Source organism: Leptosomus discolor, chromosome 2 (genome assembly GCF_034619465.1).
Source record: "Leptosomus discolor isolate bLepDis1 chromosome 2, bLepDis1.hap2, whole genome shotgun sequence".
Taxonomy (NCBI): Eukaryota; Metazoa; Chordata; class Aves; order Leptosomiformes; family Leptosomidae; genus Leptosomus; species Leptosomus discolor.
In genome coordinates this window covers 60,277,450-60,303,409 of record NC_141392.1, presented here as the reverse complement: position 1 = coordinate 60,303,409, position 25,960 = coordinate 60,277,450, and the positions used below count along the sequence as shown (strand labels likewise).

The window sequence follows — 25,960 nt, the reverse complement described above, 5'->3', positions numbered from 1 at the left end:
ACAGCATTTCACCTGTATTTCATTATTTTCTAGAAGCTAAATATTGCATTGGATAGGAACAAAGAAAGTAGTGGTATTCTCTGTATCTCCTTGTTCAATCATTAGTTCTTTATATTAAAAAATTCTTGCAATACTATGTCAAATTTAACCATATTTGAACATTGTTATAATATAGTAAAATGTTACTGAACGTATCCTCTCTTCCTTTCACTACTTTGTGTGGTGGTATATTGATTTGTAAACTTGTATAAATTTTGGAATTAAAGAATTACTGTGTTTTGGACAATTATTTTAGCTGGTGTGATTCGAAACAAAAATATATCAATGGCTTGTTTGAATGGGCATCTAGCTGTATGAGTAGGGGTGGGAAGGGTGTGGAGATGGCACACGCTAATTGCCTGCATCCATTTAAATAGCTCTTAAGATTTTTTCTCTTTTTTTTTTTTTTTTCCCTAAAAGAGAACTAGAATTCCATTTACAACCAAACCAAGGAGAGGTGCAAGAACACTGCAGACCACATTGCTGTACACTCAGGACCTAGTAAGTCTGCATCCCTTCCCAGCATTTATGGAACAACTGCTCGAACAGTAAATCATGGCAACGTTAGCATGCTGTGCTTTGTAGACCCAACTGTATCTTGAACACGGGGCATTCAGGAGCGTGTGTTTCTCTGGCAGAGCTGCAATAGGCTGGGGCAAGGTGCTGCTCAGTAGTAGGAATCCTTGAGCACGTGCCTGTTCCAATCAAGTCTGCAAGGACACCTCGGAGAGATGACTCCAGTAAGGAGTGCTTGATAACCCATCCACACCAGTGCAGGTGGTTAAGCTCCAGTAGGGTCTCATGAGGGTCCAGTAAAGCCAGGAGGCTCTTACATGCTGAATGTACCGTAAGTGGGCCACGATCACCTGAAATGAAATTTTCACGTGGATTCATTGGAATTAAAATTTTGCAGCACGTGATGGAGAGTGTCACCTATTAATAGGCACTGGGCCAGTTCTTAGACTTCATTGTTTCTATTAATTTGATTAAAAATAGAAACAAATCATGCTCAAAGTAACTCGCTTGAATTTTACTAGATTTTCCTATTTACAAGTAAAATAAGGCAAACAAAATTGAAGACTTGGTTCCCCACTGCCCGTCATGCTGGATAGTTATCAATGACTGTAAAAAATATATCTGAAACATTATCAGCTTAGGATTGCTGGCATTTTAAAATGTACTTTCCACAAGTTTAATGACTTTCAAAAGATGTGAGACTGTGGAGAATCAATACTGATAACTTTTCAGCATATGCAGTGTGTGTTTTACGTAACAATTATAAAATGAATGCATTTACTTGTATTTTGGCAGCTTGACTTAGTGTGATTGAATATGGTAACTATAAAGAAGCGGCTGATCCAATACTCCATTTTACATAGGTGTATTGATATCTGTGAATGTGAATAACTGGAATTGTTACGAATTAATGATAGCTGCTTCTTGGGGTTTTATCTGTGCTGTAGTATATACCTTATACACACACACAAATACATTCCAATATTGTCATCTGAAAAACAGAGTATGTATTATCTTTTTTGTACAATACATATATTATGCTTCTTTTATGGTGTTTTTATTTAACAAGGAAAAAAGATCTGTGCTGCCTAGTTGTACAGTACTGTAGGATACTCTGCTGTGCACAGTTCCAAGTGCCTTACACATCTGTTTAGCTCTTTGAATTATAGATATGTATGAATTAATATATATAAATATAAAATGAAGAAAATTACCTCAATAAAATTGTTCAGAAAATCTTTCCAGAAAATACTTTGTTCTTCAATCTCTAGCAAGCGCATGGGCATGTATAATAGAGTTAACCTCAGAGAGCTGTTACTTTTTGGAAAGCGGCCTCCAGAGACTGAATTAGAAGTCCCTCTGCACAGAAAGGAGATGGAGGGAGGTTCCTGAAAGCTTCCTTTGAATTTTGGGAGTCCTTCAAACATATCTGGTAGTTGTCTTGGGGGTGGTGTATTCATGCAGAGGTGTGTTCAAAGAGGTGACAATTATTTTAAAAAACTGTTGTAACTCAACAGTTCAGAGACCTAATTTATGCTCCCAGTTTCCCAAATTTTTTTTTTCATCAGCAAGAAGTGGTTTTCACTAGTTCCAGTTTCATTGACTGCAGATTTGCACCAGTCACACCTACTGCACAGGGACAAAACTGATCTGCACAGCTGAGGGTTCAACCTAAGTCTGCAGTATGCCTGCCAATCTTTTAACGTTACAAAGTGACTGACAGTAACTTCTGCTTTTCAATTACTTCGTAATAACTTCTGCTTTGCGAGAATTAAGAGAAAAATTATTAGCATAAATTTCCTCACATGGAAGGCAAGTTGTTGATTATGTTAAGGAAATGCATGTTTCCAGTATTACTATTTTTCAAGCGGCTGCCTCGACAGTGATACCATCCCAGTACTGACCGTTCTTCTTCCGTAAGTATGAAAGAAGTGGTTAGTGGCCTGAGCGCGTTTTGCCTCAGTCTCTGTAGATGGTCTTTGCTGAGTTTAAACTGCAAGAGAACACAATGAGAGAGTGCAGTGGGATGGATGGCCTTGCAAGGCTTAGGTCGAATTACAAGCTTAAGTGGAGTCTCCATCCGAGGCACTCTCTTGTACACATTTCACATCCATGTAATACTAAATTTTGAATTTTGATGTGTCATAAATCAGTTGGAAAGAGATGGATCGCCCTTAAGTATCAACAAAGGAGGCAATATAATGCTTATTATTGCTAATCCCTCCATTTTAAAACTTATCTCCAGCCCTAGCATTGTTAGCATACATTATCAATCTTCCGTGATAAGGGAGCCTGTTGATCTAATCACAGGGTGAACATGTAATATAGGTCCTTCCCACTAAACACTTAGAATCTAAACAGGAGATACAGGTGGGGATGTGAGTTAAAGCAAGGCAGAAAATGCTGAGACTTAAAAAACTGAACAGGTAAATTTAACTTACACATATGAAACAGACAATTAGCAGCAGACCTGTGAGCAAAAGCTAATTTTTCCCACTTCCAGACTGACATGGTGCTCCTAGACCAGATTTGTGGTATATGGAATGACAGCACTGCCACTATGAGATAGGGGGTCACCAGGCTTAGGGGATTGTCAGATGTACTCCTGTTGCTAAGTCTTGGTACATGTACTTGGCACTTCTGTGGATGCCAGAGCTACCTCAGGGACCTGGAAGCAGTAAGGGGTAATCCAACTTACTTCACTACCCCACAGATAAATGCTAAGCACTGTATTTTTAAGAGTTGGGTGATTCTGCTCTTAGTTACCTTGTGAAAAGCCAGTTCTGCTACTCCACCAGTCGCTGGGTTTGGCGTATAGACATAGTATAGGAAGGGGGTTTCTCCTGTTAGGTGCAGCCCTGAAAAACCCATTCACAACGTACAGCCAAAGGGCCACTAACTTTCCTGTGCCCTGTAACACGAGGTGCGTGCTACAGCCTTCAGGTGGCTGACAGGAACAGGATACTCACGGTGTACTTTTAGGAAGTAAGAGGAAAGGAAGGTCTAGCCTGTGCGCAGATATATGCAGGGATAATTTGAATCCTGTTAGTACAGGAGTCATTTCAACTGATGACGTAGATCAGATCAGTTTGCGCACTTCTTTAAGAGCGATGTGATGAAACTTGATGGTAAAGATGCAGAAAACAATAGCTGAAAGAGTGAAAATCTGGGCTCTTTTGGAGCTTTAGTGACACCTACTGAAAACCAATGAAATCCACTCAGGTATGATTAAAGCTAGCATTTTAAGGTATACATATATATATATTTGGCTGCGCACATATACACACATAATATGTGAATAATTCTTTCTTAATTTCCTGTAACAACCTTTCCATAGCTGTTGCTGTGTTAATAGCCTATATGCACAGGAAAAAAAACCTGCTCCTTTCTGTGTTTCACACTTTCTTTTTGAAATGTAACGAAACGGGTTTACATCGTATTCCTAAAATACCAAGCGCACTTTCCTTTTCCCCGGCAAGGGGCGTGCACGCGTGTGTCCGTGCACAAGCACGGGTGTGATTTGCACAGCGAGGGTGGCGAAACACCGTTAAGATGTAGGCGTTTTATTCACCCCTGAGCCTTCACGTTCAGCCTGGCCACGAGCTCGTGCGGAGCCAGGCTGTGGTGAGGGGGCCCTGCGGCACAGGGCCCTGCCTGCCGGCCCCGAGGGCGGTACCGCTGCGCCTCCTGCCTCACGCAGGCCTTTCCTGGAAGTTTATCGTGTGTCACGGCAGCGCCGGCGCACCCAGCGCGGTAACCGGAGGGACTGGGGTCCGCCACGGAGCCTTCTCTCGCCTCCGCCGCTGGGACCGTGGAGGCCTGCGACTGCAGGCCCCGCCGGGGGACAGGGCTGCACCGCGGCCCCGCCGCCGCGCTGAGGGGGCGGGGGAACCCCCCACGGCCCCGCCCCGCCCCTAACGGACACCACCCCCCCACCCCTCTCCCCCGTGGGGACTCCCCTGGCGGCGGGAGAGGGGGCGGGGCCTCGAGCCCTAAGCCACGCCTGCCTTGCAGCGAGCCCCGCCCCGCCCCCCCGTCCTGCGGGAGACAGCCCCGCCACTGCGCACGCGCATTGCCCTTTGGCCCGCCACAAAGCGTTCCGCCATTGAGGCCCGGTGTGGGTGGAACCATTCTTCACTGGCTTGGGGGGGGAGAACTGGGAAAATATGCTTCTAGAGGGTCGGAGAAAGTACCCTGCTTGCGTTCTCGGAGCCTCTCCTTTGTCAAAACACTATTTAATTTTGAGGGAACTCTCATTGGTTTTGTTATTGGGGAAAAATCAAACATGTCCGAAGTGGCAGCCTATCTCTTTCCCCCCGTTGGTCACTGGTTTGTGCCAAGATGGAGGCCGCAGCTCGGTGCTGCTGACAGCCAGCCCGCGTGAGAGCGAGCAGGACCGGGGGTGCCGGGAGCGGCCGTCGCGGCTCCCTTCTCCCTTCTCGCCATGGTGAGGAGGAGGAGAGGGGCAGGGGCAGGGGCAGAGGCACGGGCACGGGCGGCCGCCAGCGCCTCGCGAACGGCCGTGTCCGTCCGTTCCCCCCCCAGCGCTTGGGTTGGCATCGGGCCGTACCCGTAGCGCGGTTTGGAGGGGGGGAAGGGGCACACCGACCGCTTTGCTCCCTGGGCTGCCCGGGAGTTTTCGACGGCCCGGATCGCGAGGTCTGCCCCGGCAGCCGCGGCCCCGCCGCGGGGAGCGGGAGGCGGTGGCGAAGGGCGGGCGGGCGCCGGAGGAGGCGGGCGGCGTCGGCGTGGGAGAAGCCGCGCTGAGGGCCGGCCGGCCGGCCTGCCTGCCTCCCCGGCCGGTGGACCTCCCGGGCGGGAGCAGCTGACGCCTACCCCGGCGTCCCGAGGTGTGGGCTATGAGCCGCCGGCGGGGGGGGATGGAGGGCGGCACCTTTTCTGCTCCGCCTCGTGGAGCGTCGCTGTGCTACAGACGCTTCCCTTGCACCGTCGGTCACCAGCAAGAGTGTTTGTAGGGGCAGCAGGTTGCCTGCTTCCAGAAACTTGCTATACTTCTTACGGTTGCGCCAAGCATAAGATTTTAAAGCGCGGTTTGGGTTTTTTAACTCAAAACATGTGGTGGCAGTTGATATGCTCTGAACTTTGATGCGAAATGGTGTGTTGTGCTGTATACTTCAAGTTACCTGGTAAAGAAGGTAGGTTAGAGCCGTAGAGTAGTTTCCAAGTTGCATATACGTGCTATTAACCTATTTTGGTAGGTAAGTAAAGCCAGAAATTTTGATAAAAGTATTTCCCCAAGTCCAATGTGCTAACTTGTAGAAAAGGCATTCACCCTGTTAAGAATAGTTAAGATTTTTGTTGAGCCAGAATGTAGGTGTATCTTTGATGTTAGAGCCACGTCTGTGTAATGGTGCAGTCGATAATTTTCAGGGTTGATACCAAATCACTGGTGTAGGACAGCTGCCTAAACAATTTTCAAGAAGCTAGGTGTGTCTAGGTGAATTTCCGTATGTCAGTTTCCTGTGTTTCTTGGATAAAGTTTGTTTCGGATTTGACCCAGTGTTTAGAAAGTAGTTACTTAAAAATTCCGATCTAGGATTATATGTTAAGGTGTATATGCTCTAATCAAATATTTATTGTACCGATATGTTGCCATTTTGCGGCTGAACACAGCTGCATATGCTCTTAAAACATATGAAATGGTTGTTGTGCATGTGGTGAGAAGAGTTAAGCTACCACTAGTCTCTTTTTGCTTTGCCTCTACGTATACGTTTATAAGACATTGCCTTAAAAAGAATACAGCAGCACGGTCCAGGCAAACGATTATTTTTAGGTGCATTTAATGTTTCAATTTTTTATTAATGATTGACCAGATGTCCTTTTGCAGCCTCACAAGAAAAAGAAACCCTTCATAGAGAAGAAGAAAGCGGTAACGTTTCACTTAGTGCACAGAAGTCAGAGGGATCCACTTGCTGCTGATGATACTGCACCCCAGAGAGTTCTGCTGCCTACACATAAGGTAAATATTCACTTTTAATACTGAGGTTCACTTGGTTAAGAAATGCTGCGGGAGAGAAAAGTGGCTACGCAATCGTACAATTCAAAAACACAGCCTGAGAGAAGGTAGTTTGTAGTCCAGCTTATTAAAAAGAAGGGGGTTTTGTAGGGGATTTGACAGTTGTGAGTTACTGCCTGATGGGATGAAGGATGACTAACTGGCAGTGGGGATATAAACGTATTTTAAAAGACCCCAACAACAAAAATTGCCTGACTGACCGTAAAAAAAAAAGGTTTTGTGGGCTGTGCTGCTTATTGAAAAAGTTGTTTAAGGTCCTGCTCAGGCAGCACCTGAGCGAGGTGGTTACAATTCTGATTGGCTGTGCGTTAGGGTAATGGGTGGAGAGAAGACTACGAGGACTCTAGAATTCAGGCATTCTCATTAGATGTGTTACTTTTCCTTTTGCTGATAAGTTTTAAATGGACTCAAGTAACTAAATGGGTTTTTTTTGTTTGTTTGGGTTTTTTTTACAACTCTAAGGGGCATGAGGAGCAAAGGAGGGAAGAGCAGCGGAAGTATGGAGTCTTCTTTGATGATGACTATGACTATTTGCAGCATCTAAAAGAAGCCTCTGGTCCCTCTGAGCTTGTCCCTTCTGTGCATGGACAGCAAAGCAGAATTTTTGTCACAAGTGAGGGGCACATAGAAGATGAAATTCAGCAAGTTCCAGTAAGTAGGATTTTTGCTAATAGTAATCTTAGGCTGTTCTTTGAGCTTAGTGTCCTGTAGACACATGAACCATATTCAGCAACCCTGAGAAGTTTTTCTTGACAGAGATGGCTTACAAAGGTATTGGTTTGAACAAGTCATGTGTTTTTTCTGGGGTTCTGGGAGTTGTCAGTATACCAGATTGTGTTAGCAGTAGATCGTGTTTTTAAAGTGGAATGTAACAGAACCCAGAGGGAATAAAAACAACCTTTTCCGTTGCTGGCATAACTTGTGGAATTTTGTGATGCTAGATCAGGTTGGAATGGAAAATCAGTAAGTAATTTTAAGCAATGAAGTGTGCAATTGCCAGTCAGTCACTTTTAATTGAGGGAGTTTGGTTTAACCAAATACTGTAATTTTAGTCAAAACCAGAGTTCTTACAGAAATACCTTTCAGGTACAGTTTGGTGACGCTCCATAAGATTTAAAGTTTAGATGTGTATGTTAGTAAGCTTTTAATAAGCCTTTCAATAAAGGGTTCATTTCACATGTGTGTTCATGTTCTCCAAAACAAAAAAACATTGAGTGTCACTGTGCTGCTGTACAGCCATTCTCTAAAAAGCTTCAGAGATGCAAAAATACCGTCTCTATACCTGGAGAGTATTGACATGAGAATTAATGCTGCCAACCCTTTACCTAGCTTTCATTGCAGAACTTTCAAAATTTGCCACCAATAAAGTAGCGCTTGTCTTAATATTTCAGTAGCACTCACAGGGTTTCTTTTGGTCACGTGATTATCTGCACATTTTTGATAATGTGAGCTCAAATGAGAAGCTGAGAACAAGTAGTTGTGGTGATGTTTTGTTTCTTTTCCTAAGGCTCCATCTATTAAGTTGCCTTCCTCAGTGTTTGCCACAGAGTTTGAAGAGGATGTGGGCTTGTTAAATAAAGCTGCTCCTGTTTCAGGTATCATTAAATCTTGTGCCTTTCTGTAACGTGAGTTGCCATCTAGGTACTGGATGGTAGTTATTCTTCGATTGCAGTAGTTTTGGTTTAGAACAGACTCAATAGCAGACATAAAGAATGATCTATAAGAGGCCAGTGTTTCAGTTTGAGACCTGTTTCTGTGATTCACTGGTAAGAGCTTTTTAGCTTTGCCTGGGGAGGGGGGTGGAATCCATGAGCCCTTACTATCGTGTAGCAAATATAAACCAGTAACAGGGAAAAACTGTAGATAATACTGTCGATTTATTACTGCGTCTGTTGGCATCCAAGTCTGGAACTGGATTTTCACTCTCAAAATTTCTCTTCTTTCCAAATGCCAAGCGGCCTTTACTTTCCTTCATTAGTTTTATTTCAGTGTTACAGGCTGTAGGTACGCTTTTGTTATGTATCTGTGTTTGCACTGCCCATTCACTTTACAGCTGTCTTAATATTGTGTAACGGGAAATGTTCGTGGTAGTTCTCTCTGTCCGGACTGAAGGATGCTAGAGACACTTCTGTTGATTGCAGCAGGGAAACACTTCCTGACCTTTCATAATGTTGGGAATTTTAGGGGGTGGGAGCCTAGGGTTGTTCATGCAGTGCTTTGACTTGGATATTTTTTATTCTACAATATTCTAAGTAAAATGTATTAAAATACATTTATGGAAGCCTAAGACTTCTGAGAAATGCTCTTTTCTGGATGAGGAAAATTGACAAGAGGCTGGTGACTTGCCCTGGCTTGTGTCAAATCTACAAATAATATTGAGAAACTTTGTGTTTCTTAGATTTACTGTTTCCTTAGTGCAAATTAACAGTCTAGTTGGGTTGTTTTTTTTCCAGGAAAGTAGCTTCATAATGTCAGAGAAACTTACACATTTATGTTTTGGGTTTTTTTTAACTTTCTAGGACCACGACTGGATTTTGACCCTGATATTGTTGCAGCTCTTGATGATGATTTTGACTTTGACAATCCAGAAAATATCCTGGAAGATGATTTTGTTCTACAAGCAAATGAACCACAGAAAGGGTAGACAGAGCTTCGTAGAGCTGTTTGTCATATGTAAATAGGAGTGATGCTACTTGATTTTTCATGTATTGTTGTAGGAAGCAAAATTGTTTCAGGTAGCAAACTGAAAACTTAGATGTGTTAAAGAAAAGTACTGCCTTGTGTCATGGGGGTGGTAGCTTACAAAATCAAATTGTCATGTGTTATCCAAGAGATGGGTTTCACTTGTTACTTCGAGCTCATGGATTATACATATTTGTTTACAGATGCAATATATGGACTAATAGGATTCTTGAACTGTTTAAAACATTACCATCTTAACACATGTAAAACACGTTAGTAATAATATTGATGGCAGATTTGAGAAGGTGAGGCAGCTCGAGAATGTAACTGTTAAACATAAAGGTGTTAGATGCTACAGTTGCCAGAACTTTTACAAGTGCTGCATGTGATACCCCAGTGCATGTTATTCATTTAGGTTTTGGTATCATTCTCATCATTTTATGAACAGTGAGAAATTTTGCTAGTTTTAATACTCAAGCTTGCAGCTAGTATTTTTCTTTTTCTACTTTTACATGTGTAGCTGAATGTAAACATAACCTTGCTCTCAGTGCACAGATGTGCCATCCAGCAGTTACCAGAAATGTTTTCAGCTTTCAGACAAAAGTAGTGTTACGCCGACTTTGGCAGGACAGTTACTGCTACACTTGTTTAATTTTTACTGCCATGAAAATAATTACTGCCAGACTGTTTCAGGTAACCCAGCGTTGGTCAGAGCTGTGGAAAAGTCCATTCTAAAACTGTTTTATCCTTCTGTTCAGGGGATCAGATGCTGAGGACGAAGATGAATGGGAAGATGTGGAGGATGATAGTGATGAAAAGGATAGTTGCAGTAATGATAAAGACTATGATTCGGAAGGTCCTTTATCAGATGATGGGGTTAATGGACAGACAAAGGAATTTCTTTTTACGCAAGAAGAAACCAGGAGTCGTTTCACAGAATATTCTATGACATCTTCAGTAATGAGAAGGAATGAGCAGTTAACCTTGTTGGATGACAGATTTGAGAAGGTGAGGCAGCTCGAGAATGTAACTGTTAAATATAAGGGTGTTAAATCCTTCTTCGCCTTTTGATTCATCTCCTCAGGCGGTGTCCTGCACACCTGTGCAAATTCTCGCTGCCTGCAGGAGTCGGGGCGTCAAACAGCCGTTCCTCGCACGTGGTCCGCGTTCAGTGGCGTGTGCGCTGAGGCTTGTCTGGTTAATGGCTGTTAAAAGGCCTGACGCTGATACAGTGAAACAAAATTACTTCAGTCACTATAGTGAGCGTTCAGCGTCGGTGTTACACTTTTGTCTGAGGGGCTCAGTTCAACACGGCAAATCCTGTACCAGTGCCTGGTAAAGACTCCCTTCTCTCACCCTTTCTCCCCACTGTGCCAAGTATACGTTCATGAAATGATGTCGGAGCGGTAGAAATATGGTGTAACTTTTGTCCTGAGCAGTGACAGGCTTTTTAATGTACAGATTGAAATAATGCGTCAGAATAAGAAACATTTTCCGGAAGCTGATTTATATATTGTTAAAGTAGAACTTTTGACTCCCATGCTGAAAGAATACTGACAGTATGGAGGAAGTCCTACTGCAGATGTGTCAGTTCAGCAAACGAGAATGGAGAGGGAAAAGGGGCAAATAGAAAGAAACGCTTAGATCTTCTTTAAGCTATCAAGAAGTTGCACAACAAACGCAATCTAATCACAGGTGTCCACTTCCTTATTTTAGTTTTTTGAACAATTTGATGAAGATGAAATTGGAGCCCTGGATAACGTGGAGTTAGAAGGCTACATTAACACAGACAATGCTCGGTTGCAGGAAGTCCTGAATGATTACTACAAAGAGAAGGCAAAGAAGTATGTATTCCCAGCAGTACTGCTTCACATAAGTAGTTGTGTGACCTGTGTATTGAAAGTTTGGGTCTCGTGTTTCCGGTTCATGTCCTCAAAGGTTACGTCCCACCACAAAAGCAGCTGCATATGAGTGTTGTCCAGGTTTTTTTATGTGACTGAATGTCCATCTTAACTTATGAGATGATAAAATTAAGTGGAGGCCTTTTTTTGGCTGATGTGAGGTTATGCTCCTTTTGTATAATTGAAATGAACGGAGTGTAAGCAGTACCTAGAGGCATTCTTCCTTTCCTTTTTTCGGGTAACTTACCTTTCTCCTGATACCTTTGCTTTCGTATTTAACAGACTCTGTAGGCAAGTCTGTTCTGCCCTGCTGGTATGCAGCTGATTCCACTGTGTACCTCCTTAGGTTACGATGAACTCGCAGGCGACTGTTGCGCGGGTAGCGCCGTTGGGAGCACTGCAAAAATGCGTGCTTACAGGGCAGCCCTGGGTCGACGTACGGCTGCATTTCCGCGGTGTATCCACTGCGTCTTAAAGCAGGTGATGATATCCCAGAGTTAAACGCCGAAATGTTCTCACATTAGCCTTGTGTTCCCTGATTGAAAGGCAGGTGACGTGTCCCTTGTAGTGAAAGGTGGCTGGTCAGTAGCAGAGTGCGTAATCCCCTCTAGGGCTGCCTCGCTTACAGACTAAACAGTGTGTCCTCTTCTCTTCCTGCCCTCCAGTCACAGGTTTTGTGTGCCACGTACTTTTGAAGCGCAGAAATGCTTCTTTTTTTGACTCTGCTCTTCTCCTAATGTTTTAGTTTATTTGGGGAATTATTAAGGGAACTTATTTTTGCTGCAAGTTTCATTGGGAATGTCTTTCTTTGGTTTGGGGTTTTACTGAGGGGAGACTGGGTTTACATAATCGCACATTTTCAAGAAAAGATAAACCTTTTTTTCTTCTCTGGACTTCCTCAAAGCTGTGTGAAATTGGATGCTCTTGAACCCTGTGAAGATTTAGACTCTCCTGTGAACGAAGAAAGTGAGGAAGAAAAGGAAGAAATAGTAGCTGTAGTTATTGAGGAACCAAAAGAGAAGTGGGATTGCGAATCCATTTTGAGTAAGTATTTTGGAGTTTGCTTGTTTGTTCCTAGGATTTCAAGGTAAGTGATGGGTGATCTCAGAACTTTTCTAGCAGGGCTTTAGGTAAAATGGTTTATGCTTCTGAAACACAACAGCAGCAATTCTTGCTAGGTAAAACTACTGCTTTTGTGTGAATAACTTAGATCTTGCAATTTTATATCTTCAAAGACTAAGCAGTAATACAATTCATGATAGATTTACCTAATTTCTGTTTGCAAGGCTTTCTTCATTGCTTTCTTCTTTCTTTCTTTGTGACCTAGGTACATATTCAAACTTATATAATCACCCAACGCTTATTAAGGAGCCATCAAAGGTAAAATCATTAAGCTTATTCTGACTAACAACCTGGCCTGGGAAAACTTGAGACGAAAGTGATTGTTTTCTCAATGGATATCTGTTTTGGAAAGGAGGAGGGAGCAGAGAAGAGGGTTGGGGAGAGTGTTAGCCTCTAGTTTTGCTTCTTCACTGAAGAAGGGTGTGGATATATTTTTTTCTGTTGAAGGAAAATTGAGTAAGTTCAAAATTTCTCTAATAGCTTGGCAGGAATGTAGAGAGCAAGGAAGTTACTTTCTTGTTATGTGTGATACACCTTTGTGTAATCTGTCTCACAACTACATACTAGGTTTTTTTTTTTTCATGAAAATAGGCTTCTCTTTCACTTCTATGGTTCAAAACAATTTATTCTAGTTCTTTGGCCTTCCAGATGTTCCCTATCGTTAGAGCACAGCTTGATGTTCTAGATGTGAGATTTTTGAAGGGAGACCTTTTTCTTGAAAGTTTATAAAGGAATATCAATTGCCTACTTATGTTGGGGTTTTTTTTTCACTAATACTTAAATAAAAGGGAGGCCATAATCTGCTCACAGGTGTGTTTGATTTCATACTTTGGGATTAATGTGTTTTTTTCTGAGGGAAGGAAATAATAGAGTGAGGAGACTTAGGTGTTTATTCCTGTTAAATCTGAATCCGCTGTATGGCAGTGCGGTGTGCGCTGCTTGGAGACAAAGCAAGGGACTGTTAATACATACGTGCTCTCTATTTTAGCCCAAACCAATAAAAATTTCCCAGAAGACCGGAATTCCCCTGCATATCTTGCCTCAGAAAGGCCTTACTGCCAAGCAGATTGAACGCATGCAAATGATTAATGGCAGTGACCTGCCAAGAGCATCAACGCAGCCCCGTTCCAAAGACGAGAGCAAAGAGGATCGCAAAGCTAGGAAACAGGCCATAAAAGAGGAGCGAAAGGTACACCTTGTTTTAAATGAAACCCTGCAAAAATGGGTTACATTACCTGAATTCTGGTTTACAGACTTTTTTTAAAGCTCATTTCTACTTGTGACTGGAAGTTAAGGGGGAAAACTTGCTGGTCTCAAAGGACTAATTATTACTGCTTTAAAAAAAAAAAAAAACTACTGGAAAGAAAGTTAACCTCATGGTTTTGTCCTCCTCATTTCCTGTATGGGAATTTGGGTCTGTTGTTGTGGCCACTGTTACATCTATAGCTTTGGAAGGAGCCCTCATAATTCCTCATTATCTCAGGAAGCGAAGAACTTGGATCACACAAAGTGAAAAGTCTCTGAAAGAAATACGAAACATCTGATTTGCCACAGTGATGTACTGGTGGTTTTACTGAGGAACAGAAATTGCCAGCATATTAGAAGCTTTGGCTAGTTAAAGATTATAATCCTGGTGGCGCGCGTATTAATTAGACTACTAATTGTTGGTGCCATAAATAATAATACTGTCCAGATTGCTGCTGTTTTCAGGATCTAGAGCTGTTCATTAGAATGGTTTCTTTTTGCACGTTATGCTTATTTTGTAAATTTGTAATTATTCCTGTGCCCAGGAACGCAGAATGGAAAAGAAAGCCAATAAGCTCGCCTTCAAACTGGAGAAAACAAGGCAAGAGAAAGAGTTGCTCAATCTGAAACAAAACGTTCAAGGACTGAAGCTGTCTTGATGAAACTGAGGAACTTATTGTGGAAACATCCTTAAGCTTTCATTGGAATTGAGAAGGGAACTACTAACTCGTCGCTTTGCCAGTCACGCGCAAAGGGGGTTATTCGGGCATTGCTGTAACAAGAACCAGGAACTTGTCATTCTTTCTGCAATGAAGTTCGACGTAAAACAATGTATTAGCGATGTCTATTCTGTCATGAGTGACATGGCAACAGTTGCAAAGTTTCATTACAGTAGAATTGTGTTAAAATTATTAAATATTTTTCTTACAAGCTATCACTGGACAAAGTTTTATATATATATTTGTTGAATGTATTCAAAAAATTAGCAGAATCCTACAGGTTTGATCTGATTAGAGTCTTCTATTAAATTATTTCAGTTTACAAAGCAATATATCCATTTATGCCTTCTCTCCCTTAATACTGATGGTCGAATAGAGTGCCTTGCTACAGCACAGCTTTGTAAGTCAAGGAGTTTTCACCCACTCCTTAGTTCTTTTCTGGGTCGGTTATTTATTGTTTGGGTACTATTATGAAAGGTCTAAAATAGACTTTTGTAAACAGAGGTGTCTGAAAAGCTGTTGTGTAGGTAGGCATCCCTGTTATCTAACCTGAGTATTACATTTCTTGGCAAATAAAATCTGTCATAACAAGCATTGCTGTTGCAGTAGTCCGTGATCTTTGCTGCTGCCGTTGAAATCAGCTTTGCTGAAAGTTCTCGGTCCGAGTAGTGTGGCAAACAGAACAGCAGATACTTAGAAAAATATGGTATGTTGCAGATAGTTGTTGTCTTGATTTTCCTGAAATGTCATTCTTTGGGTCTTGCATTCAGTTTCGTTTCATTGAAACACAAACTTAAGACCCGCCGCAATTGTTGCAAAGGCTTTCTGAAGATGAGCAGAGGGCTGGTGTCTTTAGGCTTGGCGTGATCTTAGATTTCTGTACTGGGCAAGTGAATTATTCTGATAGTGACCAGTCCATACCTGTGAATGAAATGAATGAGATTTGTGGTCAGACCTTCTGGGTTCGTAAGAAACCCTCAGCTTTAGGTCTTTAGGACTATAGACTGAGCAATGTTCTGCCTTTGGGTGAAAAGTTAACCGTTTTATTGGTAAGGAACACAGTAACCACCACATCAGTAGAGTGGCTTGACTACTATTACGTTCAGAGCGTCTTAAATATTCCTTAAATAGTTCTGTGAGTACTAGGTGGAGACAAGCTAACAGAAGGACTGATGAGACCTTTTAATATACAGAAACAATTCAAAGTACTTGTTTTTATTAGAAGAAGGCTTTTGTAATATCTTTTAATTGCTAAAGTAACATGGTTTGAGAGAAGGGAATAAACGGGCATTTAAGTCCACAAGTCTCGATCACTGCTCAGAAAACTGAAGTGTCAGCACGGTGTTGACATCCAGATTAAGCCTTCATTTTCTAAAATTTTTCAAGAGTTTGTGTTAACCAAATCACTAGAAATCATTGGTCAGGTTAGAACTGGTTTATGGTTTTCATTTAGCTGATACCTCTACTAGTTTTCATATGTTTGACAGGCTTAAGCAGGGTCTGCCTGCGTCATAATGCTTGATTATGTAATTGCTGTTGCATGGTAATGAATTGTGAGCTTTGGAGTAGTGGAGGCTGACCACCTAGTACTCGGGACTCCTGCCAGCAGCACAGAAGAGGGAATTTGAGAAACCATTATGTTGAGATGAGTCAGATACCAGGAAAGGAGTTAAATGGAACAAGTGAGTAACAGATGCTGTTCAGTGGTTTGGGTGGAATGTGATTTTGTGATTTACTGAAAAGGAAAATCTTTTACTAAAGGCAGTGTGTGTGTTCTTTACTAGGGCTTAACTCATCTGCTGTTGTACGCGTCTAAAGTAACTGGTCTGTGGCAAATTGTCCTTTTTCCTGACTTCTCATTGCTTATTCAGTGATACTGTGCTTGTACCTAAATTCCTTTTTTTAAAAAAAAAGCTGTATCAGTCAAACCTTGAGGGGATGAGAACAGAACAAGAGGTGGGGGATGCAGAGGAAGATGCTCGAAAGGAAGAGTATAGTCTAGAGTAAGCACAGACACACAGGAAGATATTGTGTGGGAACAAAAGTGGAAAGACATTGAAGCAGAGGCACTAGAATAAGAGTCAAAAAGGTTACAGAATTGCTTTGTTCCTCTGCACCTTTAACCAATGAAACACTGTGGTAACCTTAACACTGTGTCTTGGAGTGTGGTGACATCTGAAGGAACAGGTAAGAAACAGAAGCAGGCACACATCTGCTCAGCGAGGCCAGGGTTTCTTTTGTTTCAGCAGGAGCAGGTAAGGAACACTTCAATGAGAAGTCTTTCCCTCTGTAGGATACAAGTCCCATAAAAAGGGCTGTTTGTTAGTGCTCAAATTTTCCTAAAAGCTGTTTTTGTTTAATACAAGAAATGTCCCTGCTCTGAAATAAGGATATGTGACTGCCGTTGGAGTCAGGCTCAAAAATTCTTCCCATGTAACTTGAAAACCTATTTTTTCAAAAAAATACTGATTAAATACCAAAAAAATCCCCCGCAAATTTGACATCTACAAAGTAAGGTCATCTTGGAATGCTGTTTAAGCGTGGCATGGAAACATTGTTTTAAGATTGTGTCACACGTAGCTTGTGCCGCCTGCAGCTGTCTGAAATCGTGACAGCTCACCCTGAGCCCTTACTGGGCGTCGCTAGCTCCTGGTGGCTTACAGGCGAAATGGGAGAAATCTGGGTGCAGATCGCCTGCTTTTGCTTTCCAGCCCACCTCCCAGAATTTCGCAGCGATGAACTTCTAGTCCTCTTCCATTATCTCCTCGCCCACCCGTGCTGTCGTTGTGCAAGGACATACCTGAGGAGTCACGTGGAAAACAAAAAGCTGTCCATCGTAGCTGAGGAGAGCTTGCGCTTCATAGGAACAGGATGAATGAGGCAGTTCTGCGAAAGGGAGCCCTGGCACGCGACTGCAGGTGTCCCTTTCTGACCAAAATACGTTTTACCGAGGGCTCAGTCCAAACGCTGACTCTGCTGTGGTCGAGCTGTCCCGTCCTGTGTTAACTGAGACTCTCGCATGGTTTGAATTTTACACAGCTGCCCGAGGTCAAGATCTGGCTCCTTGTACAACCTGTGGAAGACATTTTGCACATGATGTTCTGGTAAAACAAACCTTTTTTTTTTTCTTTTTTTCTTTTTTTTTTTAATGGAAATGTCAATGCGTCTAGCTGAAAAGAGTGGTGGGCACTGGGGAAGTAGGAGATGGGTGCTGGTAGAGAAATGGGTTGAACACATGTTTAAAAGAGAAAATGATCTAATAATTGCTTTCATTAGTGAACTTGATTAGAGAATTAATGAAAATGCATAGAAATAGTGTGAATTATTCTGCAGTCTTGCACTGTCTTAACCTACCTGCTTGTCCAAAACCAGATGTTTACTATATAGTGTGTTTAAAATAATGTATTATCTCTTGGTGAGACATAAATTACTAACCTGAAGCTTCCTTTGTGTTCCAGGTTTCTAGGCAGAATTTGTTATTTCAGGCTTCCTGGGAAAAATAGACTAATAAACCATCTGATAAGTAGTCCCTTTGACAGCATAATGCGGGCACCAGGCTCTTTTCCAAAGCCTGCTGAAGTGAATGAAAAGACTCCCCCGACCTCCCTGATCCCTGGATTACAAACTAAATGGGTGGCTGCACAGTTTGCCTGGCACAACCCAACTTCAGGGGTTTTCTGCGAGGCGGGGGGCTCTGCACGCACCCCTCCCCTCCTCAGTTTGCGTTACTGATCCTGTGGCTCTGTGGTGGATCAGATAAGCCCTGCAATAGAACTAAAACCTGATTTAGCCAAAAAAAAAAAAAAAAAAAAATTAGACAAGAAAAATATACTGGAAGCTGAATGGCTATGAGCACTGCGACCAAAGTGGAACTACCCTGTGTTAGTAGTTCCATGTTTGGTTTCTCAGATCAGACACATGAAGAACATGATGGTTTGATTTAGCAAAATTGTTTGAAAAGACAGCTACCTATGTCTTGAGGGAGGCGAGAAGTTTCTTGTCACTATGACTAGTGTGAGATACAAGCCCTGCGATGCTTCTCTGTGCCCTGATGATGCAGGACTGGTATGGTCCTCGGTGAGCAAGACACAGGTATCTGCTGCCCTCTTGGTCCTGCAGAGGAATCTTCCTCTTGCATTTGCTGTCAAAAATGCCTAGAAATGGAACACAAGGACCTGAAGCACATGAGTAGAAAGGTTCAATGGGAAACGAGAATTTAGAAACATGCGTTGTAGTAGAATGAGGTGCTTTTTGGCCCAGCTGAGCTGTAACTAGAATGCCTTGCTCAGGCAGCTGCTTAACTCCTACAGGAAGAGAATGGATGGCATAGAGGGATTAATGAGAAAATCAAGAATAACTGAGAACTGGAAAGAAGGAGTAAGCAAAGGAATACAGGAATGGGATCTTTAATTTACCAGCTGTGGATGGGCTCAAATAGGTGTGAGCCACAGTACAAGAGAGAGGACACAGTTTGGTCCTTGCTTTCACAGTGTTCCTCACAAAGGCATCCTGTTGCAGAAGACTGAGGTGGTTGCTAAGATCTGAGACACTTGTGAACCTTAAAACCTCCTTTGTTGTGAGACGTGGCTCTTCCACATATTCAGCACTGGATCTCTATCTGCCTAAAATTTCCCTGTGCTTTCAGCTGCAGGTGTTATCCCTAGTTTTCCTTCTGAGTTGTCAGGTTATGCGTGCTGGTAAGCAGCTGTTCCCTTTCAGCCTGGGGCTGTTGCTGTTTCAGTGGTGTTAATGGGATGGACAGCACTGCTGTTTGTCAGGGGAGCCCCTGGTCTGGAACACTTATCTAAACTCAAAGAACTAATAATGTAAGTATCGGCCCCTTGAACAAGATTGGTCTGTTCTCCTTCTTAAACAAGAAGGAAAGAAAACCAAGTGTGGTGGTAGCAGTGGAGTCCAACAGGACTGTTCCTGTTCGTAGACCCGCCTGTTCTTCTCTGCAAGTCATTATTTGTGCTGGCCTCGAGCATGTCCCTCAGCAGAACAAACTGGAAATGGCTTCTATTTCTTACTTGTGTTGAACTGCAGCTGTATTTGGACAGGTTTCTAAAGTTTTGCTGAACTCCTTCAGGAGTTAAACTGAACCTGAAATAAATACTGCTTCAGCTCGTTGCTCCTGAACAGAAGTAATTTGAAAGCCTAAGTAAGGAAGCATCATTAACAAAGCACGTCTTCAACCCATAAACATCTATTTTTTCTTCACATCCCAGCTGAGACATGATCCAATATGCAAGAAAGTGTTCAACAAGAAGCGCAAGCCCTTCAGCTCTTTGAAACAGAGACTGCAGGGAACAGAAATCACCACTGTAAAGAAGCAGCCCCCCCAAAAGGTATAGTTAAAATCGAAGTGTGTGTGTGTTATCTCCACGTGAAGTCTTTCATTCAGTAATGCTATTGTTCCTCCAAGGACAAAGCCTGGATGTTGTGGATGAGTCTCACATATGTGTTTGACTTGGTGCCAAACGCTTTCCTCCCCCTCCCTGTGCTGCTAGTGTTTCAGACTATTTTTCTGTTCAGAAGCCAAACCAGTAGGTGTCATGGCTACACTGGGGACCTAAGTGTCTCTGCTCTTCTAGGAAATGTGTTTTAAAGACTATGCAAGTCTCTGACAGCTTTGTCTTCACTTAAATCTGAAAGAGAGCATGATCCAAGATGGTGCATGAATGCTCCAGGTTGAACCTGAGAGCTCTCAGTAGCCCCAAATCTTCCACAAAGGAAGCTACAGAGATTCATTGCTATTGAACTCCAGGGTTTAAAAATGTATTTAAATTTAACTCATTTACAGAGCTGGAGGGAATGAAGATTTATGCTCTTACTGGAACAAGTTGTTTTTCATGCATTGCTGAGGAGGAAGGCAATACACATGGACATGCATGTGCATAATTTTTTTCCAGCGATGCCAAATCACTGCTGGTTTGGTATCCATGCAGACTGCCATTGCAAAATGTCCCTTAAAATCAGCTGTGGAAAGAAACAGAAGTGAGAAAGGTTTAAAGCAAGAAGAATCTGACAAATGGAGGAGAAGGGAAGGCGTTGGTCACAGTGTCTTTTTTATTCCCTCTTAAGCACCCTTTGGTTTGCCATGACCAGAGTGTTTTGTTGGAGTGCATTGTTCTTTTATCCATCTTCTGGTGCTGTCAATAGACAGAACAGGGCTAAATCGGCTTTCCTATGCCTTTCAAAAAAAGCAAATTTCTTTTGTTTGTAACATTTTTCCTTTCGCTCAGAAAGGAAGAATGCTCACTCAAGATTTTTTTCTGTCCCTTGCAAGGGGGAAATATTGTTTGTGTTTTCCTTTATTTCTATTACAGAAACAGCCAGGGAAGAAATCTAACTGGAGGCAGCACCATGAGGATTTTATTAATACTATTCAATCAGCCAGGCAGGTCTCAAAAGCTCTGAAGGAGGGCCGCCCTCTTCCGCTTCCTTCCCCACCAAGCATCAATCCAGGTCTGTGGTCTACTTTATCTTATTACTGTTCTTGTACTGATCTTTGATAAAGCAGTGACCTCTTGTTATCCACAGCTGGGCTTTGGTTTCACACCTCCCAGCACAACACAATGTGAACATTAACTCCCTCCATACTCTCTGATTCTTAGCTGTATTCCTTGGCTTAAACTGAGTAGGACTGCAATGCAGAGGTGGTGAGGAGGAAGAGAAAACTAACTGTATCTTTTAAGTTTAAAGGCAGCAAGTTTGGGGTCTGGTATATTAGACAATGCTTTAGTAGGAGAGTCGGGATGCCTGTGTTCTAGCAGAGGCTGTACCACGGCATAACAGAGGGTGAAATACATCCCTTCACCATTCAAAACAGCTGTAGTGCACGTGGGCTTCCCCACTCCCATGTGGTAGCTTTTCCACTGTTCCCTTCCCCACTCAGCTGTGCAGGTAGGGGAAGTCATTTAGAAAAAGATCTGGTTTACTAATACCAGGTGTGGTTTCTGGACAGAGCTCACTGTGTTAGAAGTTACGGATCCAAAAAGATGCACATACAGCCAGCATTTCTCACGACATGTGATTTATGAAACATGGGAGCAATCTTGGAAAGGGTCTTAGTGGAGTCCTGCCTGCATTAGAAAGGCAGAGGGTGGGAGGGGGAAGGGGGGGTGCTCTCTGGGCTGACTTCCAAAGCAGGAATTCGTGACTGATAGCAAAACCAGCTGCTGTGATTCCAGCCTTTCTCCTCTTCTAGATGACAGCGATGCAGTATAAGCAGCAGGACACATCTTCCTTCCTTGATTGGGGTCAAACTCCTCTCCGAATTTCCACTGCTGAATTCTTTAATGACTGTTATTTCTTGTCTGACTCTACCTACTCTAAGAGCAGACCCCTCCCTTTCCTTCTCCCTCTTGGAGGAAACGGAGTGGTAGTTGTGGAGAATGGAACAGAACAGCTTTTTAGGAAAGACAAATTGCTGAGGGGCCTAGTGAGGATGTATATCCTGTACTACAGGACTGTATATCCTATACTACAGAACTGGAGAGAAAGCACATGGATTGTGGGGAGGAGAGAGATATTCCTCTTCCCTCTCTTCCTCCCCCAAATACAGCCCAAAGCTCCCTGTTCTCCCCTGAAGTGCAGGTCCCTCTGCTAGCACCCCTCAAAGCCAGGCATCTGCCCTGTTCATCCTCCCCTCCCCTGCGTTCAGAACCATTTTGCCCACGCTGTTGGTCTGGAGCTGGCTTTTGGTGGCTACTTGGGGCACATTTTCTGGGCTGTTATGGAGAGAAATGATTTGTAAAGGTGCTGTATCTGTAACATTAGGACAAGGACACTTGGGCTGCCTTTGTAAAAGGCGCTGCTCAGGGAGGAGGGGTCTGAGAACAGCAAGGGCAGTGCGAGGGATGAAAGTGACTGCATTGACCCCGAACACTGACCATACATTGAAACAGGTAGGACTACACCAGCGATACACATCGCTGAATAGCTTTTAGCAGGATCAGGACTGTAACAACACTGTCAAAAACTACTCTAGGAAGCACTGCTGGGTGTTCTTCATAACGCTGCTTCACACCCAGAAACCTGGCTCTTGGATGGGCTTCAGCTGGCGGGGCACAACTTCTTCATCAGTGTTTTGCCAAATAGCAATGTTAATGATGAGTCTTCAAAAGAAGTCTTAAAATCATTGGTTTTAACTACTCGGGGAATTTTTAAATAATGCTTTTTTTCTGTAGACTTGTTAATTGTGAGGGTGGGAGTGGGAATAGGGCAAAGATAATAAAATCTGCTTTTATTAATCCACAGGGATTTACTTCTGAAAGCAATTACTGTTTGCTGGGTTAATACCATAAGCATGTGTTTTAGGATACCAAGTGCTTTTCTAGAGGAGGTTCTTGTAGTTCTAAGTTTGTACTTTGGGAGCTGATGAGAACTCACCATGGTCACCTGCTGATGGAGCCAGGTTTTGAACTGCATCTTGACCAGTGAAGCAGGGCAATTCTTCTCCTGTAGTGTATAAACTGTGACACAGGTTGTTCCTTTCATAGGGTCAGACTATATCCAGTGTCCACACTGCTCACGAAGATTTAATGAGGCTGCAGCACAGAGGCACATGAAGTTCTGTGAAGAACAAGCTGCCTGCTGTGCCACTGATGTAAAGACTACTGGACAGACTTCGGTAAGCACACACAGTCACACTTGTCTTGTCCTGGAGGCAGATTTGCCAAACTGTAGTTTATGGTGAGTAAAGACCTATATGAATACAAAATTTAAGATTTCAGGGGAGCTGGTAAACTCTTAAGACAAGATACATGCTGAATATCAGCTAGGAGTTCCCCAAAACCGGAGCCCTTTGTCTGATATAAAAAGTGACAGAATATGATAGTACAAAAAAGTTGGACAACAATTTCTTCAGATCCTTCTGTGATTGGATTCCAGGGTAACAGCTGTAGGGAAGGAGAAACCTGGCAGCTTTTTCAATGCATAGAGAAAGCTCTTCCTGTTCATTAGGGCTCCTTGCTGTTGGCAGGTTTGCTGTTCCCTGCAAATGTATAGCTGATTTATTCCCTGGTCACTAGACACAAGGCCAAAGGGCTAAGCCCCTTTGGGGAATCTGAAAAATGGAGCTAATTGGCAGTCTCATGAAGGGAGCTCCTATTTTATTGTGGAAAAAACAAACAAACAAAAACAAACAAAAAACCAACCAACCAACCAAAAAACAAACAAACAAAACAAACCAAAAAAACAGTTCCTTTAGGAAAGTACTGATTTTTCTTTCTTTCTTTCTTTTTTTTTTTTTTTTTTTAAAAAAAAAAAAAAAAAAAGATGTTTGAAAATCCTATTACTCTTTTACCTATTTTGGGCAGGAAAAATGGCTTCCAAGTGGGAGAGGGTGCACCTTATTCCTCTTCCTTCCTAGCACTGCTTCAACAGCAATTTGGAGAGTTTTCACCAGGCTCTGTAAGCTCCTTGCTGGAGTTGAGTGTGGATTGTGCATCTTCTTTTACTAGGGCAAGCAACCAGTGACTCGGAAAAACCCCCCAACCTTAACACTTGCTGCGTTATTGTTTCAGAAGAGCGTACAAGAAGGTGCCAATACAGACGAACCCTGGCCAGGTAAGGAGCTAATTTAGCCATGTTTATGTTTTTCTTATGACAAACTCTGATGTATCTGCAGTGGGAGGTGCCATTTTGAAAGCAGATCCTAGGCTTTGGAATCCAGTTTTCTGACAGAATAATAAAGTTTGAAATTTTTTTAAGGTTTTGGGTTTTTTTTAACAAGTTCAGACCTTGACATAAAATCCTAAACTCGTTTCTGTGCAACACTTGTTAGAAATCAGAAGGGCGAAAAATTTCCAGGTGGATGTTGTTGATATTGAATGGCTTTCCAAGTCATCATCCTGATCTGTTGTGCCGAGTGTGTACACAGAGGTTTTCATGTGGGTCCTCAGGAGGGACTTCTTAGGCTTTTCAATTAGAGGTCCTCAAACAGAAGTGTCTATACAGATCTAAAATATGCAGTCTGAGTGTGAGTTTCCTTCTGTCCCGTAAAGGACTCCAGAACCTTTAATCCTTGATTTTAAGATTTATTCCATCATCTTTATCTTAAATCCATTTAGATGAAGCATCAAGGTTTGTATGTTGTTTGTTCCGTATGACTTTCCCCTTGTTGATTCAGCCCTAAAATTAACACCACCACAAGCCTAAAACAGTTCCCTCTAAGCAGGATACCATGTAATATGTTTGCTAGCACCCACTGCTACCAGTAATCATCACCTGTACTCAGTCTATGTTTAGAAGATGCTTTATAGAGTTATTTTAACGGTTATTTGTAGTATGACCTGAACATGATAATACATGCTGCTCTTTGTATCAATATCCTTGATCCCTGCATTTCTAGGTTGTATGTTGAATTTATGTAGGTTATTCTTTTCTATGGCAAATAATTTTTAAAAATAATGATCTGCAGAGACCTCTCCAGGAACACTGCAGAAAACTGGAAAATCTTTGTGTCCATCTACTGGAAAAAAGTCCTCAGGACAGTTTGGGTAAGAAATTTTTTTATTAGTAGTAGTATTTCAACATTATAACATAAAAGGACTTCATTTGCCTTTGTGTATATGCAATACCCTGTGTTTGAAGTATGAAATTCTTTGTATTAAATGAAGCAATCGATTGCACTGAAAACTTTTGCAGACCTCCTTGTGTCCCCAGTATAGACTGCTGAGAATAGTCATTTTGGTGTTAAATGTTCTTTGGTTTGGAGCAGCTCCATCTCAAGTAGGCAGTGACTGTGTTCTGCTGTAACAGGCATCTTGAGAGGATTTGCTGCTTGATAAAGCAAACCTCTCTGGCAAGTCTTGTGCTCTCATGATGTGCTTCCATTGTCCAAGTGAGGAAGATGCCAGCATCCATTTCAATAATCACTACGTCAGGTGTTGGACGTTCTTCCTTCTCCTCAGTGTTTGCTTTCCCAGATCATGTTTGATGCTTCTGGTCTTCAGACCACACAGTCAGGGTTGTTCCCATCTCGCGCCATGCAGAGCCAGGTCAGAGCAGCAAGGCAGCTTTCCAGCCCCTGCTTATGGTGGCTGTGGTGCAAGGGGATGGCTCAGATGATCGGTATCTTGCACCCCTGTGAGATGCACACGACTGCAGGATATGAGATCCTGGCAGGGAATGCGGCCAAGACGGATTTGCTGTAGCTGGCAAGGTATTTTGAGCCTGGGAAATGAGCTTGTATGGGTGCTTAGAATGTGGGATGAACCCTAATCTGCACAAAACAGTCTGTTGCAGAGATTCACATTCAAAGTCTTTGCAGGATCCTTCTGTGTGGAGTTTTGCTGACACTGAGTGCTGCTGGTCAGTGGCTAAGTACCTTCAACTGTGGGGAAGACTGCAATGGGCATGGGAGTTTTCAGTCCATGGTGCCATCATCTACCTACCTCCTTGACTTTCCCAGCTACAAGAAAAACTGTTGACAGTACCCACTGGTCTCATCCAGTGTTCTCCACTCCCCAGATTACCTGTGACTATGTTAACAGTGTAGTAACTCTGACAGTTTCATGCAGGGTATTGCAGGTCACCAAAAGGGATTTATTGATACCATCACCATTCTCAAGGTTAGCTACTGAGCCCTGAAACTTGGGGCTTGACAGGCTTGGGAAGGAGACACGTCTCTCCTTAGGGACACTGGCAAATCCAGGTATTGCCAGGGCTGTAGTTTCAGCCAGTTTACAGAG

At 42.7% G+C, this 25,960-nt stretch overlaps 2 protein-coding genes across 2 annotated transcripts; both read left to right on the top strand.

The window, feature by feature from the left end:
- Positions 1-4,951: 4,951 nt before the first annotated feature.
- LTV1 (LTV1 ribosome biogenesis factor) lies at positions 4,952-14,855 on the top strand. The gene is made up of 11 exons (XM_086461162.1): positions 4,952-5,002; positions 6,404-6,535; positions 7,055-7,243; positions 8,100-8,187; positions 9,112-9,232; positions 10,033-10,282; positions 10,991-11,118; positions 12,080-12,219; positions 12,503-12,555; positions 13,286-13,486; positions 14,088-14,855. The coding sequence occupies exons 1-11, from the start codon at positions 5,000-5,002 to the stop codon at positions 14,199-14,201; spliced, it is 1,419 nt and encodes a 472-aa protein (XP_086317288.1). The 5' UTR covers positions 4,952-4,999; the 3' UTR covers positions 14,202-14,855.
- Positions 14,856-15,906: 1,051 nt separating this feature from the next.
- On the top strand, positions 15,907-25,359 carry ZC2HC1B (zinc finger C2HC-type containing 1B). The gene is made up of 7 exons (XM_086460438.1): positions 15,907-15,943; positions 17,301-17,365; positions 19,490-19,609; positions 20,591-20,729; positions 22,772-22,896; positions 23,729-23,834; positions 25,223-25,359. Exons 1-7 carry the CDS (start codon positions 15,907-15,909, stop codon positions 25,357-25,359), a joined length of 729 nt encoding a protein of 242 aa, XP_086316564.1.
- The last annotated feature ends 601 nt before the right edge of the window (positions 25,360-25,960 follow it).